The 25118-nt window shown below is 32.5% G+C and overlaps 1 protein-coding gene across 2 annotated transcripts in view; it reads right to left on the reverse strand.

Moving 5' to 3' along the window:
• Positions 1-25118, reverse strand: part of LOC129965522 (collagen alpha-3(VI) chain-like) — a 60743-nt gene that overhangs the window by 34263 nt on the left and 1362 nt on the right. For both annotated transcript variants that reach the window (XM_056079493.1, XM_056079492.1), the window contains exons 2-11: positions 19624-19707; positions 18667-18947; positions 15108-15240; positions 14878-14994; positions 10901-11110; positions 7164-7408; positions 4990-5122; positions 4734-4850; positions 3062-3274; positions 1530-1768 (exon numbers count right to left, since the gene is read on the reverse strand). In XM_056079493.1, coding sequence (XP_055935468.1) covers positions 1530-1768; positions 3062-3274; positions 4734-4850; positions 4990-5122; positions 7164-7408; positions 10901-11110; positions 14878-14994; positions 15108-15240; positions 18667-18947; positions 19624-19690 — 1755 coding nt within the window. In that variant the 5' untranslated portion in view covers positions 19691-19707. The remainder of the gene's footprint in view (positions 1-1529; positions 1769-3061; positions 3275-4733; positions 4851-4989; positions 5123-7163; positions 7409-10900; positions 11111-14877; positions 14995-15107; positions 15241-18666; positions 18948-19623; positions 19708-25118) is intronic.

A 25118-nucleotide genomic window follows, 5' to 3' on the forward strand; every position in this document is an offset into this window, starting at 1 on the left:
AAATATGATGCAGAACAAAATGTCAGGGCTGAACAGATTGTTGTCCATGCGGTTTTCCAAAAATCGAAAAAATAATAGATAGAAATTCATAAGGAATTTCTAACTGGATAGCAACATTGTAATTTCTATTCCATTTTTAAAATTGCCTACCTTTAACGAGGAAAAGAAGTAATCGAAAAAAAAAATCTATCAAATATAAGAAATAACAGTTTTTATCAAAAAACAGACAAAGGTTTTTCCACCAGTTGATACACTATGGCAATTTTTTTTCCCAGCTTGATTCTTGTTCCGAGAAAAAATATACTAAAAAAACTTTGTCATTCCTTCTTGTGGTTTTAATCAGACAGAAGATCATGAAAGAATACGAAATATCATAGATGAGTTGATGCACCTTGAGAAAGATTTTGAAAACAATAGATAGAGCTTCATTATAAAAAAACTAATTTCCAAACAGCAACATGTTACCTACTCTTTAGACAATTACGTCGTTAAATCTTCTTTATATTGTTAAATCGATTCATATTAATATTTTTATGAACAGTATAGATTTGAATCATCAACAAAATATATTACTAATAGGCGGCACAGTCGCTGTTCCAGAAAACAATTATGCTTACATTTTCCATAGAACAAATCAATTCTTCTTCTGTTGACTTTATAAAGTGTTTAACTCATTTGTCTTATTAATGAATTTCATGTATGAGGCTTAATTTTTTTATTAATAATGGGAATCTTAAATAAAATTTTCCGGCCTAGCAGAGCCCGGTGGTCTGATGATAAGGTCTCAGCTTCGGAACCGGTTTGTTTCAGGTTCGAAACTCGATTCCACAGAAGAACCGCTGTGTAAGCAGGTCTGGTGAGCGTCTAATCAGTCGGGACCAAATGACTTCTCGCTTTTATGTTGTGGAAGTTCAGTGAGGGGAGTGCCTACTCAGGTGTCGTCCTCGTCATCTGACTGCGGGTCAAAATTACGGAGTCCATTCAACAATAGCCTTAGAGTTGCTTTGAAACAGGACGTTACTATAACTAAATTAAACCAAAAAAACCGGGTTGATATTAGAATAAAAATATCGCCGACTTCTTTTTGGAATTATATGAAATTGTTAGTCCTGAAAATACATGAATATAAATAATGTTCGAGTTTTTTTAGCCCTTAATAGAAGAATCAATTAAATTTTCGTGTATGTTTTATGTACATAGAATAAGCTGATGTTTTTATAAAAGAATTTAGTAGATTTGCTAGGTTTCAAGAACAGAATTCATATACAAAGGTATTATTGCAAAAGTAAAAACAAAACAAAACAAAAAAACATTTTCTTTTCTTTTTTTGAGTTAATTTTATATAAATTCCTACTGGCTTAAACGCTTTGATCTGAGAAGAATAAATTTTACATGAATTTCTACTGCACTGCATAATTTTAATTTGTGAAAAAATATTCTTTTAGTTTCTTGAATATTGATTTCATAATTCGTCAAAATTCTTCAAGAAGACTATATATTTTTAAATACACTTATATGCAGATATTTACCTTTCTAACGAAGGCCTTTGCAAACTGGACGCTCTTCCTAAAATTCACTTCTTTGATGCTTCCGGAAACATCGAAAATGAAATAAAAAACGAGTCTTCCTGAAAAATTATTAAAGGATATATCCTCGGTCCCTTCCTGTCTGGTTTCGGTCAGATTCTGTTCCTTATCAGGTTCTTTTTCGATGTCTGCCTCTTGCAAGGTATTGCTGATATTTGTACTATTGTCAGGATCATAAGAATCTGAAAGAAATGCATTTGAAAGTCCATTCTTTTCCTAACACATTATAGGAAGTTTTTGTGTAACTTCATGTCATAATAAACAAAATCAATTATAGAACAACAAGATTAGAAAATGGCAACATGTTTACTATTTTGTTAAGCTTTTGCCTTTTCTAATTAATGTGTTCGAGGAAATACGGTTCGAAAGATCAACTGACAACTTATTCCTTGGCAGGTTTGGTTGTAAATTTGATACCCACTTTTGCTGTAATGAGTGCATGGCATGTTTCACTTGTTTAACTAGTAGAGCTAATGTTAATATTGCTAACTCAATGAGCAATATTTAACTCATTGAGTTAATATTGCTAACTCAATGAGCAATATTAAAATAATATAATGTTCCTTATATTACTCTGTGAATTTGGATGTCATTTTCAAAGTTATGTTTTTCATGTCATATGTGAGTGAAAGAGATTAAAGATGCTTCAAATTCTGCGAAGAGTGGCTAAAATAAATTGCCCCAGGTTCTGGCGAAACTGTCACTTGCTTACAATATTGTCACGTACGGTACCGTCACATGACGGTAGATGTTTACGATATTATCACATGACGGCCCATACTTTCGGTACTGTCACATGGTACATGCTTACGGTATTGTCACATGATGGTTCATGCTTACGGTACTGTCACATGACGGTACATGCTTATGGTATTATCACATGAAGGTACATACTTACGGTACTGTTACATGAACTGCACATGTTTATTTTATTGTCACGGTACGGTACAATAAAATAAGTAATCACGGTACGGTATGGTACGGTACATGCTTACTTTATTGTCACGGTATGATACTGTCACATGACGGTACATGCTTACTTTATTGTCATGGTACGGTACTGTCACATGACGGTGCAGGTTTGAAGTATAATAAACACTACGCCTCCGCACGTCTGATCGGAATTCATTTGTTTGGCGCCGGTAGGACTTCTGTTGTTGGAGATTTTTCAAGTTTTTTAGGAAATCATAATTTTAATTTTTCATAAAATAAATAAAGGATTAATTAAAATAATAATAATATTCATAATATAAATAATAATTAATAGTAAATAATTAAAAAAAATAAAAATATAAAATAAACAAAAAATCGCAAGACACCAGTGTAATGTCATCGGCATTTACCCGATAGTTTTTACATGATACCAACATGGTGTCACTGGAAGCATAGTGTTAATAGTATATGGTAATTGACATATACGAGTAGAATATATGTTATAGAAAAATGGTTAAAAATGGTAAATGAATATTTCTCACCAAGTGTTCCATCGGCGATTTCTTCAACCAGGTAAGACATATTGGCATAATTTTGCAAGATGAACACGTGTTCTTCTTTGGGTTCTGATGCTATCGCATTGAGGAAGGTTTCCTGAACTGAGTTTGTGATGCCGATGCAGTAGATTTTTTCCACGCCTGCTTGTTTGAGAAGTTCTGCCTCTTCTCTTAGATTATCTCCCATGTTTGACTTCCCTGTCAACAAAAACATTTATAATGGATTAGCTTGCGGCTGAATGTTAAAAACATAAAAAAAGCTTTCAGGATGTACTCTTTTCGGATGTAACCGTACAGTTAATACTTCATTTTCTTGATGTACAGAGTTCAAATATTTTCCCCAATGTGTGTTGCTATTGATATTATAATATTTTAATAACTTTAAAAAAATTAATAAGATTCTTATTCCATATGATTTTTCTCTATGTGAGTTTAAGAAAAAAATTATTAAAATTCCTTAGAAATTCTTAAAATTTACCACGTAATGGGTTAAATACAAAACAGAAGCAAATAATAAACATAAATATTTTATAAACGGGTTTTTATTACCATACTAAAAATAGAAATCAATTTTTTTTATAAATATTGGACATTTAATTAAATAGTATGTGCATGAATAGGTGAAAACAATACTATGAAATGAATTAAAGACAAAGCAATTGTATCGAAAATATGAATATTTCAAAAATACGTTTTTATTAGCATGCTAAAAACCGAAATTGATTATTTTTAAATTTAAAATTTGAGTTAAATTAAACAGTAAGGGCATGAATAAGGGAAATAATATTGAAAATTTGGTTATTTTGGTATTCATCATCATATAATCCGTCTAGATATTTTGTTATCAGCTTAAAAAAACTACATACATATTTTCATATTCAGATTAAAAGTATGAGAAATAAGCTTAATAAAGGGGAACGAAAACATTTATTTTGGGAGTATTCTGTGCTTTATTATTGCTGCCATACTTCCACACTGGTATACAATAGCATTTGGAGAATTAGGGCATGAAATAATCAGTGTTTCTATCATGTGATTTAATTTCGTTGCATTAATTTTCACGACAATAGCCTAACAATTTAAAATTTCCCTTTTGTATTTTGCCATAACGTTTCAGAATTTTTGATATAAATGAAGATAACAATAATATATTTATAAAAAAAATATTGAGTATATATGTTATTATAATTGTATACTTTGTAACCTGCCTGTATTTAATGAAACTGCACATATGCAAAAAAAATTCATTTAAGAATTCATTTAAATAAATTTATATACTCGATTATTTCTACTCCTACTTACATACTTTATTATTACTACTAGAAGTGAATGTTTATTGGCATAAAATAACGGCATTAATTAGGAGTGGGTTTACTGGCTGGTATTTATTGGCTCACAAATGAATCTAATATTTTTTTTTTTCTTAAAAGCTGAAATGCCAAAAAATATTTTATTTAATATGACAAATAAAGCGGAAGATAATATAAAACTCTAGACTTCGAATTATACAATTATCTTTACATCATTTAAAGTGTTTTCAATTGCAAATGCTTCCTATCTCTAAAAGTATAAAAATATTTTTTTCTATTATGATTAGAATGGATACCTTGCATTTGTAAGAATCCAATATTTGGGTACTTTAAGAAAAATATCTTACCATCTGTGAAAATGAGAATGATAGATCTCATTTCTTTTGTCGAAAAAATACGTTGAGTTAAGGGTATATCTTTTTCTCTTATCAGAGTTAAAACTGACCTTGAAGCAGATCCTCCTCCTGAAATAGCAAAAAAATTTAAATAAATATTTTGCGCACAATTTTTCTGTGCTTTTCTCTTTCATCATAACGGTATATTTTTTTTGCCGCAACTGCTCAACACATTGCCGCAAACTGCTCAAACTCCTTTTGAACTCACCCTCAAAATTCAGTTCATCGAGAGCAACTAGCACATCATCCGTTGTTTCGTACACAAAGGGTAAAAACTGAGTTTCTGCTGTTGAACTGAAAGTCAAAGCTCCAACTCTTGTTCCATTTTTGGAAACACCTACCTAGAATAAAAAACAAAATAAATAAAAGTGGACAAAAAATTTCGCCAATTAAAAAAAAACAAAAAAACATACCACTAATTTTTCGAAAAAAAAAAAAAAAAACACTGAATAATTTTTCTCCAGTTTACACATCGTTGTATAGTTCTTTTTAGCTTCTTTCTTGTTTAAAAAAAATCTTGGTCAAGAACAATTTTATCTTTTCGCATCACAATATTATATTAAAAAAATATGATAGAAACCAAAATGTCTTACAAGAGCAGATCACTTATGATTTGGCCTCAATATGGGGTAAAAATTAGATAGCGAAACTTCATAGATAGCTTCATAATTGATAACTTCATAAACAAAGAAAAGCAATTTCTAAGCATCACTGTTACTTCATTCCATTAATTATATCTTTAAAACTTTCTTCATATGGGGTTAAATTAATACATAATATTTTCCTTATGAGTGGTATACCAACAAATGTTTGCACATGTTTGCGATTTGGTATAGTTGCTGTTTTAGAAATGAGTTATGATTTTACTTCCTATGGAAATAAACTGATCTTTTTTCAATAACTTTGAAAAACATTTTATTCATTTTTTCCTATTAAATAACTTCATGCAAGATGAATAATTTTTTTTAAAATATGAAAATATTAAAAAGAAATTTCTGGGTTAGTAAGAGGGAATAACGTTTTTCGTAATATGAGAAGCTGCTAGAACTGAAAATGCTTGCATAGAAAAAATGTTTATGTTTACGTTTAACTCTTAATCTAAAACTTGATTTCGCCTAAAATTTATCAGATACAAATATGTTCATGTTTTTATACGATAGTTAGTAGTTACATCGGATTTGGTGAATAAACCAATATTTTACAAAGCAACATTATAAAGCAGGGGTGGGCATTAAGTCAATCACGATCAACCGCTGAACCGCCAAGACATTTTGAGGTGATAGCCTTTACTAAGGCTTAAGAGGACTACATACTAAAAGAAACGTATTTATGGAACACCGACGAAAAATTTCAAAAATATTTCTGTCGATTTGTTTAAAAATGGAGGTACATTAAACAAGAGAAATATTATGATGAAATAGTAAAATTTCACTCCGAATTCGAGGAACGTTTTTAAGAATTTACTAGACAAAAACCAATGTTACATTCATGTGTTATCCATTTCGTAATGCTGATGTGGAGGAAATAACTGAAAATATAAACTATATATTCTCTTTTTCTCATGAGGAAAACGAAGTTTTTCTCTTTCAAAATGCATAATTTTATAAGCACGTAGTTCCGAACCTAAGAGTAACTTTTGGAATCTAATGGACAAGTAAAGTATCCTAATTAAAAAAAATTGCATATCATTTAACATCGTTTTTTGCCTCTATCTACCTGTGCCAGTCTGCATTTTCAACGATGAATATAATTAAGACAACATATCTTTAACATCTCATAGACAACCACTTAGATTCCAGTGCAAGATTAGCAGTTAGTAATTATATACCAAGATATTTAAAATTGGCATCTAAGTCTATGTCTTCTACTAACTACAACTATAAGAGCTAACTTTAGATGAAAATGATTTATTTTATAATGCATTTTGAATTATTTGATAATATTATATTTGTAGCTATTATTATTATTTTTCAATTTTGCTATTAATAATATGTTTGTAGTTAAGTAGATATTTTGTATTTATTATTAAGTTATAATAAATATAGTAAATCTTTTTCTTACTTCACCACGCCTACGACACTGGGTGGACTGCAAAACCTTGAAAAAATTAGTGGCCCGTACCCTGGAAAGGTCTGCCCGCCCCCTGCTGTAAAGGGGAAAAAATATCACTTTTTTTGTCGCTGAGATGCTTTAAAACGTTTTTAAACTTTTCTTGTTTAAACTTACCGGTTTAAAACGGTTTTTTGTCTTTAATGAATTAATTTTATATGAATTCCAACCGGTTTGAATAATCTTAGTTCCTGAATATTGATTTTATAATTCTAAAGAACTATTTAAGTAGACTATCTAATTCTAAAACTTCAGTTTTATGTAGATACTTACCTTTATAACAAATGCCTTCGCAAACTCTACACTCTTCCTAAAATACATTTCCCCTATAATTTCGGAAACATCGAAAACGAAATAAAAAACTAGTCTTTCGTAGAAACGAGTCTTGTCCCCATTTATTTTTGTTTTATGAAGTTCATAATGTTTCTCCATGTTACCTTCCCTTTGAGGGTCTTTTTCGATGTTTGACTCTTGCAAGGTATTGTTGATTTTGGTACCATTATCTAGATGATGAGAATCTGAAAGAAACGTTTGTATTAAAACGTCTGCTGTGGTTTTTTCCAACATATTATACATATATTTTTTTTAGTAATTTCACGACATAACGAAAAAAATCCTTTATAGAAAATAAAAGTTTAATAAATGGACAACAAGCTTACTATTTTGTCAAGTTCGCTGCAATTTCAAGCTAACATGTTCAAGGAAATACGATTCGAAAGACAATTAGAACATCCGCTCACTAGCAGGTTTGGTTTGAGGAATTGCTTTTCCTCTTTTCTATAATGAATACCTGACATGTTTATTTTGTCTTCGTTGATATTATAATGTAATCAAATTAGTAATATAATTTGATTTTTCTTATATTACTATGTGAATCTCATATCATTTTCAGAACTATTTTTTTCATGTTAATAGGTATCTTTGTTTCGTGTTAAGTAACTACTTTTCGTGTTAGGTATCTACTTTTTACGTTACGTATCTATTTTTTTGTGTTAGGCATCATTTTCAGAGCCATCTTTCTCCTATTAGATATCTACTTTTTTGTGTTTGGCATCAGTTTCTGAGCAATTTTTTTCCTATTAAGTATCTACTTTTTTATGTTAGGTATTTATTTTCTGAGCCCTTTTTCTCCTGTTAGGTATCTACTTTTTTATGTTAAGTATCTACTTTTTTAGGTTAAGTATCTATTATTTTATGTTAAGTATCTACTTTTTTGTGTTAGGTATTTATTTTTTTGTGTTAGGCATCATTTTCAGAGTCATTCTTCTCCTATTAAATATCTACTTTTTTATGTTAGGCATCATTTTCTGAGCCCTTTTTCTCCTGTTAGGTATCTACTTTTTTTATGTTAAGTATCTACTTTTTTAGGTTAAGTATCTATTATTTTATGTTAAGTATCTACTTTTTTGTGTTAGGTATTTATTTTTTTGTGTTAGGCATCATTTTCAGAGTCATTCTTCTCCTATTAAATATCTACTTTTTTATGTTAGGCATCATTTTCTGAGCCCTTTTTCTCCTGTTAGGTATCTACTTTTTTATGTTAAGTATCTACTTTTTTAGGTTAAGTATCTACCTTTTTATGTTAAGTACCTACTTTTTCATGTTAATGTTATGTTTTTTATGTTTTATGTTTTTATGTTAAATGTTTTTTATGTTTGGTGTTAAGCATCATTTTCAGAACTATCTTTCACCTGTTAGGTATCTACCTTTTTGTGTTATATATCTACACTGGTGTGCAAAACGTAAGCAACAGGTGCTTTTATTTGCCATAACTCCACGAGAAATCATCTGAGAGACATGCAATTCAGAAATGAGAGACAACATTTTGCTGTTGTTGTGTTGTGACTTATGGCACTTTACAAGCCCGATGACGGTTATCTGTCAGCAATTTAAGCCGAATGAGCATCTTTTGTTTTTTCAGTAGTGCCAACTAGGGCCAAGAGTACGACTTAGTTATTGACACGTCACAACCCTTTTTACGGGGTGGAGTATTTTGTACTTAAACGATAGCGAAAGCATAGTTGTGTAAAAGTGAATACAATGCATATAGTATCGAATCAAACAAAAAAAAAGGCTTTATTGCAACAGACATATAGAGGGTCTTGTAAATAAATGTAGGAAAAGATTCAACATACTTAAATATCTGGACGACACTGGAGTGCAGATGCCAATATACTAAGAACCACCTACACCTCTCTGATCATACCAATTCTAGAATATGGTTTCCCAATTTACTTTTGTGTCTCAAAAATTAACTTAGACAAACTTGAAAGAGTGCAATTAAGTGCTCCAAGAATAATTTCTGGTCTTCGTAATAGCTGCCTTAATGATATTGTGCTGTACGAGAGTGATCTACCACCTTTTTCTCTGAGAAGAAGTCACTGTCTTTCAAAACATTACAACAAGCTCTTTAGCTACAATGATCAGCACAGAACTTCTGTTTATCTTCATTCATGGTATAATAATAAGCGTTTAAATAAACACCGTCTCTTCACGGAGGTTGTATAGCTAGTCAAAAACAACAACAACAACAGGCTTTATTGAACTCATAGTACGCTACACTTGATTGTCTGTCCGAGAGGACGAAAAGCAAGCAGATGTTCCTTAGTATGGAATATGTCCGCCCCTTACTACAATGGTTACTTCGCACCGTCTCTTCATACTGAGCACCAGATTGTGCAACAATTCTTGAGGTAATAGCACCCATTCCTCAATCAGCATCTATTTCAGTTGTTGAGTGTTCTCCGGAGGATGTAATCGTGCCGCAAGGCGTCTCCCCAAAGCATCTCATACATGTTCTATAGGACTTAAATTAGGAGAGGATGCTGGCCAATCCATTCGAGTGATGTCTTCACTTTACAATAGCTGCTGAACATCAGTAGTCAGGTGTGGTCGTGCATTGTCATCCATAAAAACGAAGTCTGGTTCTATAGCATCTCGGAACAGCACATAGTGAAGGATCACCTCCTTACAATAGCGACGACAACTCCAGGACCTCCCCCCCCCCAGCAGTCTCTTTCCATGATGTTACTGGGATGAAACCGTGTCCCACCATTTTCTAAATAAACTGGCGTTGAGAATCACTTATAGGTGGCACTGAAATGACTTTCATCTGCAAAGAGGACACAACTCCACTGATGAGATGTCCAGTTTTTGTACTCCTTACACCATTTTAAACGGTGCCACCGATGGCCAAATTTTAAAGGGATGCAGCTTTCAGGACGATGGAATGGGCTACTTTAGTGAAGCCGTCTGGCCACAGTGAACCGCGATACGTGTCACCCTGTTGCTATATACAGTTGCTGAGCAGTAGCGCTTGCTGACTGGTATCGGTCTATTTTCGCCTGCGGGACGATGTATCGGTAATCCGCTGCAGTGTTTTTTCCTAGGGCGGAGATTACTAACCTTCCTAACAACCATACCTATGGTTTGGAAGGCTTCCGAAGCGCGCGAAACGACACTTTTGTTGATTTCGAACACTTCAACTACACTGGTCAAACTACGCCTCTCCTCCAGTTTTGCGATCATTCTCCCACGTGTGAAGTAATCCAGGTGATTTCTTCTAGCCATATTTCACAAACAAACTCACTTGCATTTGCAGCGAATGTCTTTAATTGTCTTTCTCAAGTTAGGTATCTACTTTTTTGTGTTAAACATCATTTTTAGAGCCATCTTTCTCCTGTTAGGTATCTACTTTTTTGTGTTAGGTATCATTTTCAGAGCCCTCCTGTTTCCTGTTAAGTTTCTTCTTTTTCGTATTAGATATTTGGCGTATTAGGTATTTTTCTTCATGGGTATCTATCTTTTTCATCTTATCTAGAGAGAGAATGCAAATGATCCTAATGCTGTGAAGACACGGCATTAGGATAAAAATATCATGTCCTCTTAACGATAACTGTTTCTGTATCGCACATACTTATATATAAATAATAGAATACTGAAATTAAAATATAGGAATAGAGTATAGGTCTCAGAGAAATTGATAAAAATGATAAAGGAATATTTCTCACCTGTTGTTCCATCTATGACTTCTGCCACCAGGTGAGAAATACTGGCATAATTTTGCAAATTGAACACGTGTTCTTCTTTAGGTTCTGATGCTATCGCATTGAGGGAGGCTTGCTGAACTGAATCTGTGATGCCGATGCAGTAGATTTCCACGCCAGTTTGCTTGAGTTTTCCTGCCTCTTCGCTTGGATTGCCACCCATGTTTGATTTGCCTATGAACATAAGCAATCTTATTGGCTTGGCGTATGGTTATATGTTAAAAACATGCAAACAATTTCCATCTTTTCTTTACTCGTTTCAGATGTAATTGTACAGTAAATACTGCATTTTCTTGAGGAAGTATTAACTGTACAATTACAAATGTGTGTTGCCATTTACATTATAAGAATAAAACAAAATAATTTTTAAATGTGTGTTGAATTAAATGTACAGAGTTATGATATTTTACCAAATGTGTGTTTCCATTGACATCATAATACGTTAATATTTTTGAAAGTTAATTTTGATAAGATTTTGACTACATATGATTACATTCTACAGTTGCGAATTTGAGAAAAAAAATGGTTAAAATTGCTTAGGAATTATAAAAATTCCATGAATCAGATGCAATGAGATAAAGACAAAGCAGTAACAATATTAAATATAAAAATTTTAAAAACGTTTTTTATTAATGTACGAAAAATAGAAAATAATTTTTTTTATGACAAAATGGATACAAAATTAAAATGGAGGGTATGAATCACTGAAAACATAGTTGTCAACTTGTTTATTTGGAATATTGATAATCATATGATCTGTCTTGGTAGTTTATTATCAGCTAGAAAAAAGTATATGAATGACACCTATATTTTGCGTCCAAATCAATGATATGGGGGATGAAATTAATAAGGCGGAGCGAAACATTTAGAGCATTGAATTCTTGTAGCACTCAAAGTTGTGTATAGTTATTCATTAATGGAAAAAGATATTAAAAAGTATGTATCTTTAATCTTAGCAAACGAATAAAACGTTGAGAAAACGATCCCTCCCCAAAAAAAAACACAACTAAACATATAAAGGTTATAGTAGATGGTTTTTAATAACATCCAAATATTTTCTTTCAGCTGCCTGATGACAGAAAAATTATGCAAGTTATGCAGCGTCTAATATTTACATATTCGGATAGAACACGTCAAGACGACTATTTTGATGTGTAACGTGTGGGTACCTGAATAGAGCGTCATAGTTTAATTAAAGTGTGAAGTTTGTGTTATGAAAACTTCAAGAAATAAGGGAAAAAAAACTAGAAGTGAAAATCAATGTTTATTAAGAACTTTCAATACAACATATTTTCGAAATATAGGCCGTTCGAACAAACGACATGGCGAAGTCTGGAATCGTAGTCCGCAATTATTGCCTACAAAACATCTGTTCCAATTTCCTTAACCTCCATTTCAATTGCTGCTTTCAAGTCGTCCAATGTTGAGGGCTGTGTGAGATACACTGTGTCTTTCAGACATCCTTACAAAAGAAGTCGCACAGGTTAAGATCCGAGGTGTAAGGTGGCCACTCTATACTATTGCCTGTTTTCGTAAGGGAATCCAACCGGATCAATCAATCCTGAAGCTATTCCGCTAAGAGATCGAAGTTTCGCTGAATGCGGTGAGATCTAGTCCCATTCTGCATAAATGATTAATCGTTTATCTTGTCTATGCCATGCAAAAATAGGATGAAAACAAGACTCTCAATCGAATATTTGCTCATTTCAAACCCCACAATAGGTACAGTACACAGTCATTTCTTAACGACTAACGCGCGACTCATTCTCATCAAATCTGTTTTCTAGTCTTATATGTCACGGCGGGAATTTGCATATTCATTTGTAGAAGCATTTTTCCTCTCATTGGTTGTCCAAATTTGCATAATCACCTAGGGAAGCTCCTATGTTGTGCAATAGCCGTATACATTCTAATTTTGAAAACAAATTGTCGGATTCTTAATTAACATTCTTCATGTAATTAGACTATTATGCTTTATTCGGGGACCTCACATGTTATACATCAAAATACTAGTCTTGACGTGTTCTATCTGAATCTGCAAATATAAAACGCTGCATACCTTGTGGAACAACCTGTACTTAAAACCAGCGTTACATTTTGTTAGGGAATTACTGATAAATTTAGGGCTTTCCCTTATTCCAGTATGTGCTGTATCCTAAAGTCCACAAGACAAGATATAGACGGCTCATAGAGAAAAGATAACTATTGTTTTTCGATAGGAATAGGAGTTAAACAATAAGACATTCGAAAGAGATTGACAATATGCCAGTCGTGTCACATCGGAGCACAGAAGCTGAAATAGCCAAGTGCAACTTAAGAAGTTTTAAGATAATGACATTAACATTATAGAATTGAAAGTGATTGACTGTGATGGCACTGCCACGAAGATTGATTAGAAAAATTCTGTTATCTGCAAATTAGAGATTATTTAGCTTCCATTGCAGTGGTTTATTTACTTCCTTTCATTCGACTATTAATAATTCAGGCACTTATACAAATAATTGTATTGAGAATTGAAGGGTTCAGCATCATTTTGGGGGAAATTTGTGAAATGACCGCTTAAATGCTACAAATATTCGTTACAATTTCAAAGCAATAAAATTGAACTGAACCAAAGAAAAATACTGATCTTAATAAAAACAAACAACAGCAACAAAAAAGAGCGCCTTCTAAATACTGCCAAAAGCGGGCAGAGCAATGAGCTCTTGATCTTATCATATGATAGCTTAGACATCTTAAATACTTCGATTTTTTACTGATTGTTATTCATTTACGAAATGAGTTCTGCAAATGAACTCAAGCTGGTTTTAAATGTCTATCTAACGACATTTATCTTTGTCTGGTTAGACAATAAAAGTTAATAATAATATTGATATCGTTTCAAGCTGTATAAATCTAATCCCTTTGTTATTCAAAATTTTTAGAGGTAAGAATATATTTCCAGCGGAAATATATACTTCTTTCTAAAGCCTTAAAATTTATTGTTTGGGTCGCACATACAGGGTGATTCAAAATTTATCGCTCAAAAAATCGTAATCTTGGGGTGATAGAGAGTACGTCAGGAAACTGATTTCACATAGGAAAGTATCACCGCAAATGTCTTTTGCATGGACAAAATAGACTCGCGAAGTGAACACAAGGAAACAGTACAGTTAAATGGGGACGAATGGAATTTTATTCCAACAACTTAAAGTACAAGCTCACAGTAGGTGCTCAAAATTGCGACTATTAACACGAATACAGGATTAACAGCGCCGTTGCAATGGCCATCGAACATTTTCAAAAACGCTTGGCATATCGCGGACAATGCCTGTGGTCCAAAAAGGTCCATTTTACAGTCGACGGGAGTCTTGTACACATGGTCCTTCATGGTCCAACACAAAAAGAAATCCATGAGTGATAAATCAAGTGAACTGGGTAGGCCAAGCGATCGGTCCACCTCGCTGATCCATTGAGCTCCTAATGTTCAGTCCAGGTATTCAGCGCAATAATTGTGCTAAGGTCTGGAGCTCTGTCATATTGATGCCACATATCTCAGCAGATATGCCGCAGGCATTGTCCGTGATATTCCGGGTGTTTTCGAAAATGTTTGGTGGTAGATGCAACGGTGCTGTGAATCCCATGTTCGTGTAATGGTCGCACTTTTGAGCATCTACTGTGAAGCAACTACTGGTAACGAATGTATAATTTACGTTGTTTGGAATAAAGGTCACATTCGTTACCACTTAATTTTGATGTTTTTTATGTGTTCACTTCATTTGTCCATTTTGTCCATGCAGATGAAGTTTGCGGACATACTTTTCTATGTGAAATCGATTTCCTCAGATATCCCCCCCCCACGAAATTTGAACGATCAGTTTTGAATCATCCTGTAGAGTGGATATTTTTCGTAAACAAATGCTCGGATATATGGATGCTTTAGAAATAGAAATATGTCTTACCATCAGTGAAAATGAAAATGACAGATCTCATTTCTTTTGGCCTAAAAATACGTTGAGTTAAAGGTATATCTTTTTCTCTTATCAGAGTTAAAATGGACCTCGAAACAGATCCTCCTTCTGAAATAACAAAAGAATTTAAATGAAATGTTTGAGCACAATTTGCCATCATAATAATATTTTTCTGAACTAGCGCACTGCTGCAAACTGCTCAAATTTTTTTTTGAACTCACCTGCAAAATTCAGTTGATCAAGAGCAGCTAGCGCGTCTTCTGTTGTTTCATATTTAAAGGGCAAAAACTGAGTTTCTGCTGCTGAGCTGAAAGTCAGAGCTCCAATTCTTATTCCATTTTTGGAAATACCTACCTGGAATGAAAATAACAAGTAATAAATTATGTCCACTGTTAGAAATAAGAATTTCTCTGAAAAACAAATGAGCGCTTTTTCTCCAGCTAACGTATCGTTGTAAATTTAATCCTAACTACTTTTTCTGATGAAAGAAAAAAAAATATGTTCAGAAACACTTTTAATTTTTCACATCTTTTTATTAAATTGAAAAGTATGATTTCAAATAAAATATTCTAAACTGATTATATGATTGATTGGCATTGATTATGTGATTTGACAAGGACTTAGTAAATAAATTTAATAAAAAGAAAAAAAAGCGATTTATAAACTACAATATAGTAATTTTTCACCAATTATATTTTTAAATCTTTTTATAGTCTTTAATTAACAATAATCTTTTCTCTATAAGTGACTTCAGCTCTTGCTTCACTTTTGGACATATTTACCTGGGCTGAAGAAATGTTATGAGAGGAAGATAAAAAAAAAAAGAATTACGCGAACTATAAGAAATAATAATTTATCTGGAAAATAAATGAAAGTTTTTTTTCCAGCTAATATGTCATCGAAAATTTTTTCCAGCTTCTACCTTTCTCCAAGAAAACGCGTGGTCAGAAACTTTGTCATTTTTTGTTGTTGTTCAAATTTGATAGAAAAATATGATAAAAATAAAATCCCCGATGTGATTTTAAAAAGTAGGACCTTTAAAAAGAACCCTTTTGTGTCTTTAAAAATTCAAGGAGAATTTCTAAACAGCAGGATTTTATTCTTTGATCAATTATGACATGATTATTCTCTGCATACTGGAATTAATGCATCACTTATTTTTTTATAGGCAATCATATCTTTCCAAGCATAATTTTTACTCTCGTCTGAGGAGCTGTTATTTTAAAATACCCAAATACAAGGTACTTGAAAAGATATTTAGTATAGATATATCTGTTATCATTTTTTATGACGTCACAATTTATTTTACTGTATATTTATGAATAAGAAGAATAATGTAAAAATTATACCGTTTAAAGAAGCATTTCTATTACTGATCTACTTTTCCAGCTTCAAAATAAAACTCTCTCAATCATAAAATTATATTTCGTAATTATTCATGTTGCATATCCATCCTAAAACAGATAAGTTTTTTTAGAGAAATCTTTCTTAAAAGGTGGGATAATTTCTGTGAAAATAGATTTTTTTGACATTTGTTTACTGGTTAATAATATAACTGAAATGTTGTAATACAGTTATGATTTCTGTTTCCTCATTCAGCTAACCTGACATTTCTCTAATAGGCAAAACGTATTATCTTTCTGTTTATTCACCAATCCCGTCTTTAATGGGTATTTCGATAGCTAAAGGGGGGGGGGGTAGCAGTTCCACTAGCGGCGGTGCAAAAATGCAGACTTATTTTTCTAATTATTTATAAAGAGAAATCATTTCTCTCTTCGAGTAATTGAAAAATAAAGTTTTCGGTATCGTTATACGAGACGCGCCTTTCCCATTCCAGGAGTCCACGATCGCGTATGCGCGATTTCAATTTGGAATGTTTTATTTCAATTTTTAAATGGCACTAGATGGCGGTTGTCCGTTATAATTTTGACGTATATCTCACAGAGTGTTGACCTTCAATACATGCTATCCGTTCTAAGCTTTTTTTTTATTTTTTTACTTGATCCGGGGTATTTAAAAATGCAAGCAATTGCACGTGTTCGGCTCTTTCGATAATTACTTCTTATTTTTACTTAACTTTATTTTCATAAACTTAATAAATTGCTCGGCAGCGTTTTCCCAATCCATGTTGCACTTATTATCACATCCTGTCAGACATTTGTTACCTTAGCTTCGTCATGCACCTCCCTCCTCATCTCCTGTCTGTTCCTGTAACCCAGTTCATCGGACTTTTTTGCGAAGATGATCACGTCAAATACTGAAAGCCAAGTCTTATAAAAGTTTTCCATCTACCGGAGATTAAGCCCCAACCCTCGGGGCTAGGCGCTCCGTCAAACATATCATTACACGTGTTCGGCTCTTTCGAGAGGACTGAGCATTTAAAAGGTAATGATTTATTTCGCTCTGGGATTTTGTTTATATTTTGACTGAGTGGCGAAAGAATAGAATGCTTATATAGGAGGAATGTACAGTTTCGGGATAGCTACGTAGTATTTTGTATGTTTTCGATCAGTTCTAATTTGCCTTTCAATTAAAAAAAGTGTGAAAAGTTTAACCGTCTAATGCATTTGACCTTCTGTCTCTATTGCATCTATGGAATTTGACCTTTCTATGCGGGAAGACATTGGTTTCTGTTTCGCATTTTTAGATTTGATAGATTTATTGGTATAAACAAACGGTTGTCTAAAAGTGCTCGCGTGATTTAAAGGAATCCGGCGTTCTTTTTGATCGCTTTATTTTTTTTTCTTAGGTGAATATGGGAAAGGGCGTTCAATTGATTGTTGCTGGGGGTGAGAGTGAAATATTACTTAATCTTTATAACTTTGTTTTTGTGTGTATAAAATTTGTTTTCGTGGGTATAGTTAAAAAGTGAGTGTTTTGCTTATTTCATTTATTCCTATTAATGTTATCTTCTGTATATTCATACATATTAAATAGTAATATATTACAAATGTTATTTGTAAAATTGGAGTAATTTCATTAAAATAATGATTTGATATGAATTTTTTTATAGGATTAACTGCGAAAACTGCATGGGCCTGTGGTGACGCTTCACTACGGAGCGCCCGGTCCTGTTACAGCGCTTCTTTCTACACGAGCTAGTCTTGGAGGGGTTAAAATGCCAGCATTGAAATAATGTTGGCTTTTTTTTCTAATTGTTAATCTAAAGATTAATTAAATTTTTATTCAACTTTGTCTCCTTAGGATTTTGATAAATTTTTTTCATGATTATTATAATATTTTCATTAAAATTTGGGAATCGATAGACCCCGTAGAAAATATTAGTGTAGGATTTGATAAAAAAAATGAATTTAAAACGTCCCGAAGGAATTTATTTTGTATTCGAGCCTGTGATTAAATGATTTCGATTTGTAAAATAATCTCTTTTAACCCTTTCGGAGTCTTCTGTTAGCGAAAATTTCTCCCCAGCGGTCCTCTTTTTCGGCGCAGGTAGTGTTATTTTCTCTGTACAGATTAGTATATATCTCTTTATACTAATTGTATTATATTAGTATATATACTCTATATACTATAATATATTAGTACAGATATATTCGTACATATTAGTTTTCTCTGTACAGATTAGAACAAACATAAATAAAAATTCAAAAAAAGTAAACAATTACAAAGCGTCTTAAACATTTAAAAGTTTTAACTTGTAGAAGAACGGACGACGAAGAGATAAATCAATTAAATTTCTGAATTTAGATTTCAAAGAACTGAAAAGTTAATAAAGAGATATTTTAGTTTAAAAATTTTTATAGTTGCACAGATTCTTACTTTTCTAACGATGGCCTTTGCAAATTCAACACTCTTCTTAAAGTTCGTTTCCTTGATACTTTCTGAAACATCGAAAACGAAGTAAAAAAAGAGTCTGCCTGGCAAATTAGTATTTAACCCACGCCTTGACCTTGACCTGCCACTATTGACTTTGGACCTGTTGTGCGAAATTTTCATTATAACCTCGTTATATTCTCCAAATTTCTGCTCAGCTTCCATTTCAGCGACCTCATCTCGTAGGATGTCACTCCTTTTAGTTCTGTTTTTGAATTGATAAGGATCTGAAAGAAATGTATTGATTAGGAATCAGAAATGTTTTTTTATTCTCTCTGAGTTTATTTGTGCATCATCATAACATAACACAAAAGAAGTTGATCGCAGTTTTAGAAGTTTGGAGTATGTTAAATTTCAGCTAACTACTTCGTTGAGTTGTTGAACAGTTGTGTTCACAGACACATTAGTAAAAAGATAGCCCATCAAATCACTTGTTCACAAATTTTATTTATAATGAATTATCTGCTTTTGGTGTAAAGAGCTCACAATGAGTTTCCTCCATATATAGGCTCATAAGCTGCTGTTTTTGGATTATATAAAAGTTTATTATATAAAACAGTTTTTTTTCCTTTTTCCTTAGTCCTTTTTTTAGGATTTTTTTGAACTTGGTTCAAAATTTTATAGAGAAAACAGTTTTTTTCCTAAGACCACATAGCACATTTCATTAATTCGTATCGCTACGTTTCGAAAGATATGTTCACGTACTTACCGACAGACAGACATATTTCCAAAAATGCTATTTAAAGACTGAAAGAGATTAGAAAACAGAATGTCAGTTTTGAATTTTCTGAAGACTTTATTATTCTGGCTGTATACTTCAGGACCAAGAAAGAGAAAATGAATCCCTTTTGTGGAAATAGAAAAAAATATCGAAACTATTGAAAAATAACGTAATTTTCTTACCACAGACCACGTATCCTAATAAATGCATTAAAAGACAGATCACAACATAAGGTATGATCCGGTGCATCGTACAGTTTACGCCATCTGAAAGAAAAATCAAACTTATTAGAAACTGCAAGGAAACTATTTTCATTAAGTTATCAATAGAATTCAGATCAAATCATATAAATTTACTATCGGGTTACACCCTTTGCTCTCTGCGCTTGTCAACCAAAAGAATCTCTTGTTATTCTTTTGGGACCAATGTATTCTCAGATCGCTCTCCATATAGCTAAGCATTTCTATTAGTAATAAGAGAAATTATAAAAATATTCATATTTAAAAGTGTTTAAAAAGTGTTTCGAATCACATGAATCGCTAACATCAATTTTCTTCAATTATTAAAAATTAATTGATCAATTTCTAGTATTAAAATTTTCTGGAAACAGAATTATATATGTAAATGTTAGAAAGTAGAAATATATGATTCTATTTAAATATCAAAATTGAATTCACTTTTTCTGCCTATTTTGATAAATAGGCAGAAAAAGTGAATAGTAATAATAACAATCAATTTCATCAAAATTGGTTGAAATAATAATAATAATCAAATAATCGCTGAAAACGGTAAATATTGATAAGATTAATTTAGTCATGTCGATCATCTTTGATGAATGCATCTGATGAATACTAAAAACACTACATTATTTTTATCCGGTTATTTTAAAGTTACTTAAATAGATAGAGAATAATAAAAGAGTATTCTGAGTACTTAGCTATACTTCAAAAGTGATGAAACTAATTGGAAATGCTGATGTAGCTCGGAAACTTTGTTTTTTAAACTAAAACATATACACTTCTATTTTTTAATTCTGACTGGATTTTCTTATGAACAATTTTATTTGTCCTAATTTCTCGTTTTTGACAACTTTGATTTTTAATCAAAATTAATGGATTTACTGTCATTTTTATTTACTCTAATTTTTTCGCTTTATCCCCCTCTCCTCCAAAAAAGCGTTGAATTAAAATTTTCCGCTTCGGCAAACATGTAAACAATTTGAGCTGGCGAAATGTAACCAAATGATGTTTAGTTTAGTTTAGTTACATTAATGTCTCGTTTTAAAACAACATTAGCGCTATTTTGAGACGAACCTCGTCATTTTGAACAGCAGTTAAATGACGAGGACGGCACCTGAACCAAATGATAAATAACTAATGTCCAAACCATGTTCATTGTTTCATCAGATATTCAGTTGTATGTTTTACTTAAATTGCTGAATGTTAAGAAAGAAAGTTTCAACTTATTATCTTTTGTAATGATACTTACCTGAGGAATCAGAATGTAAAATGATAAGATAGCCCATGTGCAATTAAAAGATAGATTTCGTGGACTGCTACGATTTAAATGGTTAATGTCATGCAATTAATTCTATTAGAAAGTTTCTTGTCAACAATAAATAGCACGAGTGTGAAGCAATTAAAATATACAGCTTTAATATCTGCCACATTTTGATGTCTAAAAGTACTTTATTGAAGAAATCACGAATTTCAAGTTATGCATTAGATATTTAACCAAAATAAAATATAACCATTATTTTTGGTGAACCAACTATTCACCATAAGCGCCTTTAAACTTCCAGTTACAATAGTTTGGATTTTTTCTTTTTTAGATGCACTGATTCAGAAAGAATTAAAAAAAATGACTGAAAATTCTGATTTATAAAATGTTTATAAATTATTATAAAATATTAAAGAGAAGAAGAGATATTAGAAATTATTTATAAAATGTTTTTTCAATTTGAAGTTGTTTTTGTTAATTTTTCAAAGTACCATATTATTCTTTCATTTAGTAAAAATAACGATGCATATATTTTACAGTGCTCTTCATCCATTTATTTTGCGCTGCTTAATTTTGCCTCAATTTAGAGTTTAATTCATACATTCAACATTAAAAAAATATTTTCCCGAAAGCTTTCCCAAGGGAAAAAATAATTCGTTTTCGCTTAAATTCCAGTTTTTATTAAATTCTTTTTCTGCGGTGTTACCACATAGCAAAGATGGAATTGTAAGTAGTTATGTACTTCATATTAAAAGGGCGACTTCCAAGAAAATCAACAATCTAGCCGAAGCATTTGATTGTTTAATAAGATACGCGAATTAAAGTAAAAAAATTGGAGCCTCTAGTCGTATTATAAATATATGAGAGAAGTTAAGTCTTGATTTGTTAGCTTTACTTGTTGACATCTACTTTAATGTGACCCTTCAAAACGACAAGTAGTAGTACTAGATACAAGTACTATGTAGCCGAAATAGCAAGAAACACGGCGAAAAAGTAACACAAAAAAGAATAATAGGTTTGCTAGAATATCTACCCAGCTTGCTTATTTAGGTTACCATAATGTTAAACTTAAAGGACTCCGTAGTAGTAGCTGTAAAATGGATTTCAACCGCATTACTTTCGCTGGCTTGATTGCACTAAACATTTTGTGCATAAAGGTTTTGTCTGAAGAACTGTAGAGAAATAATAACAAATTAAATCACTATCAAATTAAAAAGCATGATTTATTTTAACATTTGAGGTTTTATAGTTTTATCTCGGCGTTGATAGTTTTATCTCGGCTAAATCAAATTTATAAATTTCTAAAATTACGAAGATCGTTTTTTTTTTCAAACTCCGATATATCACAAAAAAAAACCCTACAAAAGCAAGGAACAAAATAAATTTATTGCCAAAAGTTATGTCCAAAATTGACTATATTTAGACACTATTGCCGTGAAGATTTAAGCCTTAGTCATATCTGCCAACTTGGTTTCCTATCACTTTTTCGAAGAATGTCACCACTAGTGATATGAGATAGGCGTTAACACTCCTTTGAAGCTCCTTATTAGTTAGGAAGCTTTAGCCTCATTAAAAGTTCTTCAGTTCAAGAAAGACATAAAAATAGCTCGGGTTTAGTCGCATTCTCGATGAAGGATACATATGGAGTATGGATCGCAGTGAAGATTTAAGCCTTAGTCATATCTGTCAACTTGGTTTCCTATCACTTTTTCGAAGAATGTTGCCATTAGTGATATGAGATAGGCATTAACGCTCCTTTGGAGCTCCTCATTAGTTTGGAAGCTTTAGTCTCATTAAAAGTTCTTCAGTTCAAGAAAGACATAAAAATAGCTCGGGTTTAGTCGCATTCTCGATGAAGGATACATATGGAGTATGGATCGCAGTGAAGATTTAAGCCTTAGTCATATCTGTCAACTTGGTTTCCTATCACTTTTTCGAAGAATGTTGCCATTAGTGATATGAGATAGGCATTAACGCTCCTTTGGAGCTCCTCATTAGTTTGGAAGCTTTGGTCTCATTAAAAGTTCTTCAGTTCAAGAAAGACATAAAAATAGCTCGGGTTTAGTCGCATTCTCGATGAAGGAGACACATGGAGCATGGATCGCCGTGAAGATTTTAGCCTTAGTCATATCTGTCAACTTGGTTTCCTATCACTTTTTCGAAGAATGTTGCCATTAGTGATATGAGATAGGCATTAACGCTCCTTTGGAGCTCCTCATTAGTTTGGAAGCTTTGGTCTCATTAAAAGTTCTTCAGTTCAAGAAAGACATAAAAATAGCTCGGGTTTAGTCGCATTCTCGATGAAGGAGACACATGGAGCATGGATCGCCGTGAAGATTTAAGCCTTAGTCATATCTGCCATCTTGATTTCTTATCGCTTTTTCGAAGAATGTTACCACTAGTGATATGAGATAGGCGTTAACACTCCTTTGAAGCTCCTTATTAGTTAGGAAGCTTTAGTCTCATTAAAAGTTCTTCAGTTCAAGAAAGACATAAAAATAGCTCGGGTTTAGTCGCATTCTCGATGAAGGATACATATGGAGTATGGATCGCAGTGAAGATTTAAGCCTTAGTCATATCTGTCAACTTGGTTTCCTATCACTTTTTCGAAGAATGTTGCCATTAGTGATATGAGATAGGCATTAACGCTCCTTTGGAGCTCCTCATTAGTTTGGAAGCTTTGGTCTCATTAAAAGTTCTTCAGTTCAAGAAAGACATAAAAATAGCTCGGGTTTAGTCGCATTCTCGAAGAAGGAGACACATGGAGCATGGATCGCCGTGAAGATTTTAGCCTTAGTCATATCTGTCAACTTGGTTTCCTATCACTTTTTCGAAGAATGTTGCCATTAGTGATATGAGATAGGCATTAACGCTCCTTTGGAGCTCCTCATTAGTTTGGAAGCTTTAGTCTCATTAAAAGTTCTTCAGTTCAAGAAAGACATAAAAATAGCTCGGGTTTAGTCGCATTCTCGATGAAGGATACATATGGAGTATGGATCGCAGTGAAGATTTAAGCCTTAGTCATATCTGTCAACTTGGTTTCCTATCACTTTTTCGAAGAATGTTGCCATTAGTGATATGAGATAGGCATTAACGCTCCTTTGGAGCTCCTCATTAGTTTGGAAGCTTTGGTCTCCTTAAAAGTTCTTCAGTTCAAGAAAGACATAAAAATAGCTCGGGTTTAGTCGCATTCTCGATGAAGGAGACACATGGAGCATGGATCGCCGTGAAGATTTTAGCCTTAGTCATATCTGTCAACTTGGTTTCCTATCACTTTTTCGAAGAATGTTGCCATTAGTGATATGAGATAGGCATTAACGCTCCTTTGGAGCTCCTCATTAGTTTGGAAGCTTTGGTCTCATTAAAAGTTCTTCAGTTCAAGAAAGACATAAAAATAGCTCGGGTTTAGTCGCATTCTCGAGGAAGGAGACACATGGAGCATAAATCGCCGTGAAGATTTAAGCCTTAGTCATATCTGTCAACTTGGTTTCCTATCACTTTTTCGAAGAATGTTGCCATTAGTGATATGAGATAGGCATTAACGCTCCTTTGGAGCTCCTCATTAGTTTGGAAGCTTTGGTCTCATTAAAAGTTCTTCAGTTCAAGAAAGACATAAAAATAGCTCGGGTTTAGTCGCATTCTCGATGAAGGAGACACATGGAGCATGGATCGCCGTGAAGATTTAAGCCTTAGTCATATCTGCCATCTTGATTTCTTATCGCTTTTTCGAAGAATGTTACCACTAGTGATATGAGATGGCTGACACACAAAGCAAAATCTGCTTGATCATTGAAGTGGGGTGACTGTCAGACTGTTTATATAACATTTCTAAAATATGGAGGCAAGTGTCCATTGGTGATATATCTAGGGGGTTATAATCTTTCAAATGAACTAAAAACTGCGACTTAGTCTTGTGATAGCGGCTTCAATGTTGCTTCTTTGATTTTGTCGATTATTTAAATTTGAGGACAATATAAAATGAGACATAATTCAATTATATTTGAAGCAAAAGAAAGTTTGAAAATCAAATACTTTTGAAATATTGAGCTAGCAATTTTTAAAAAAAAATCAATGCTATACTGTGTAAATCTACTCGACAGTTAAATAAATTACTGAGCATTTGAAAAGAGAATGAACAGTTAAAATTTATTCCTAATGGGAAGCAATGGATTTTTTT

This window comes from Argiope bruennichi, chromosome 4 (assembly GCF_947563725.1).
Source record: "Argiope bruennichi chromosome 4, qqArgBrue1.1, whole genome shotgun sequence".
In the NCBI taxonomy this organism is placed as follows: Eukaryota; Metazoa; Arthropoda; class Arachnida; order Araneae; family Araneidae; genus Argiope; species Argiope bruennichi.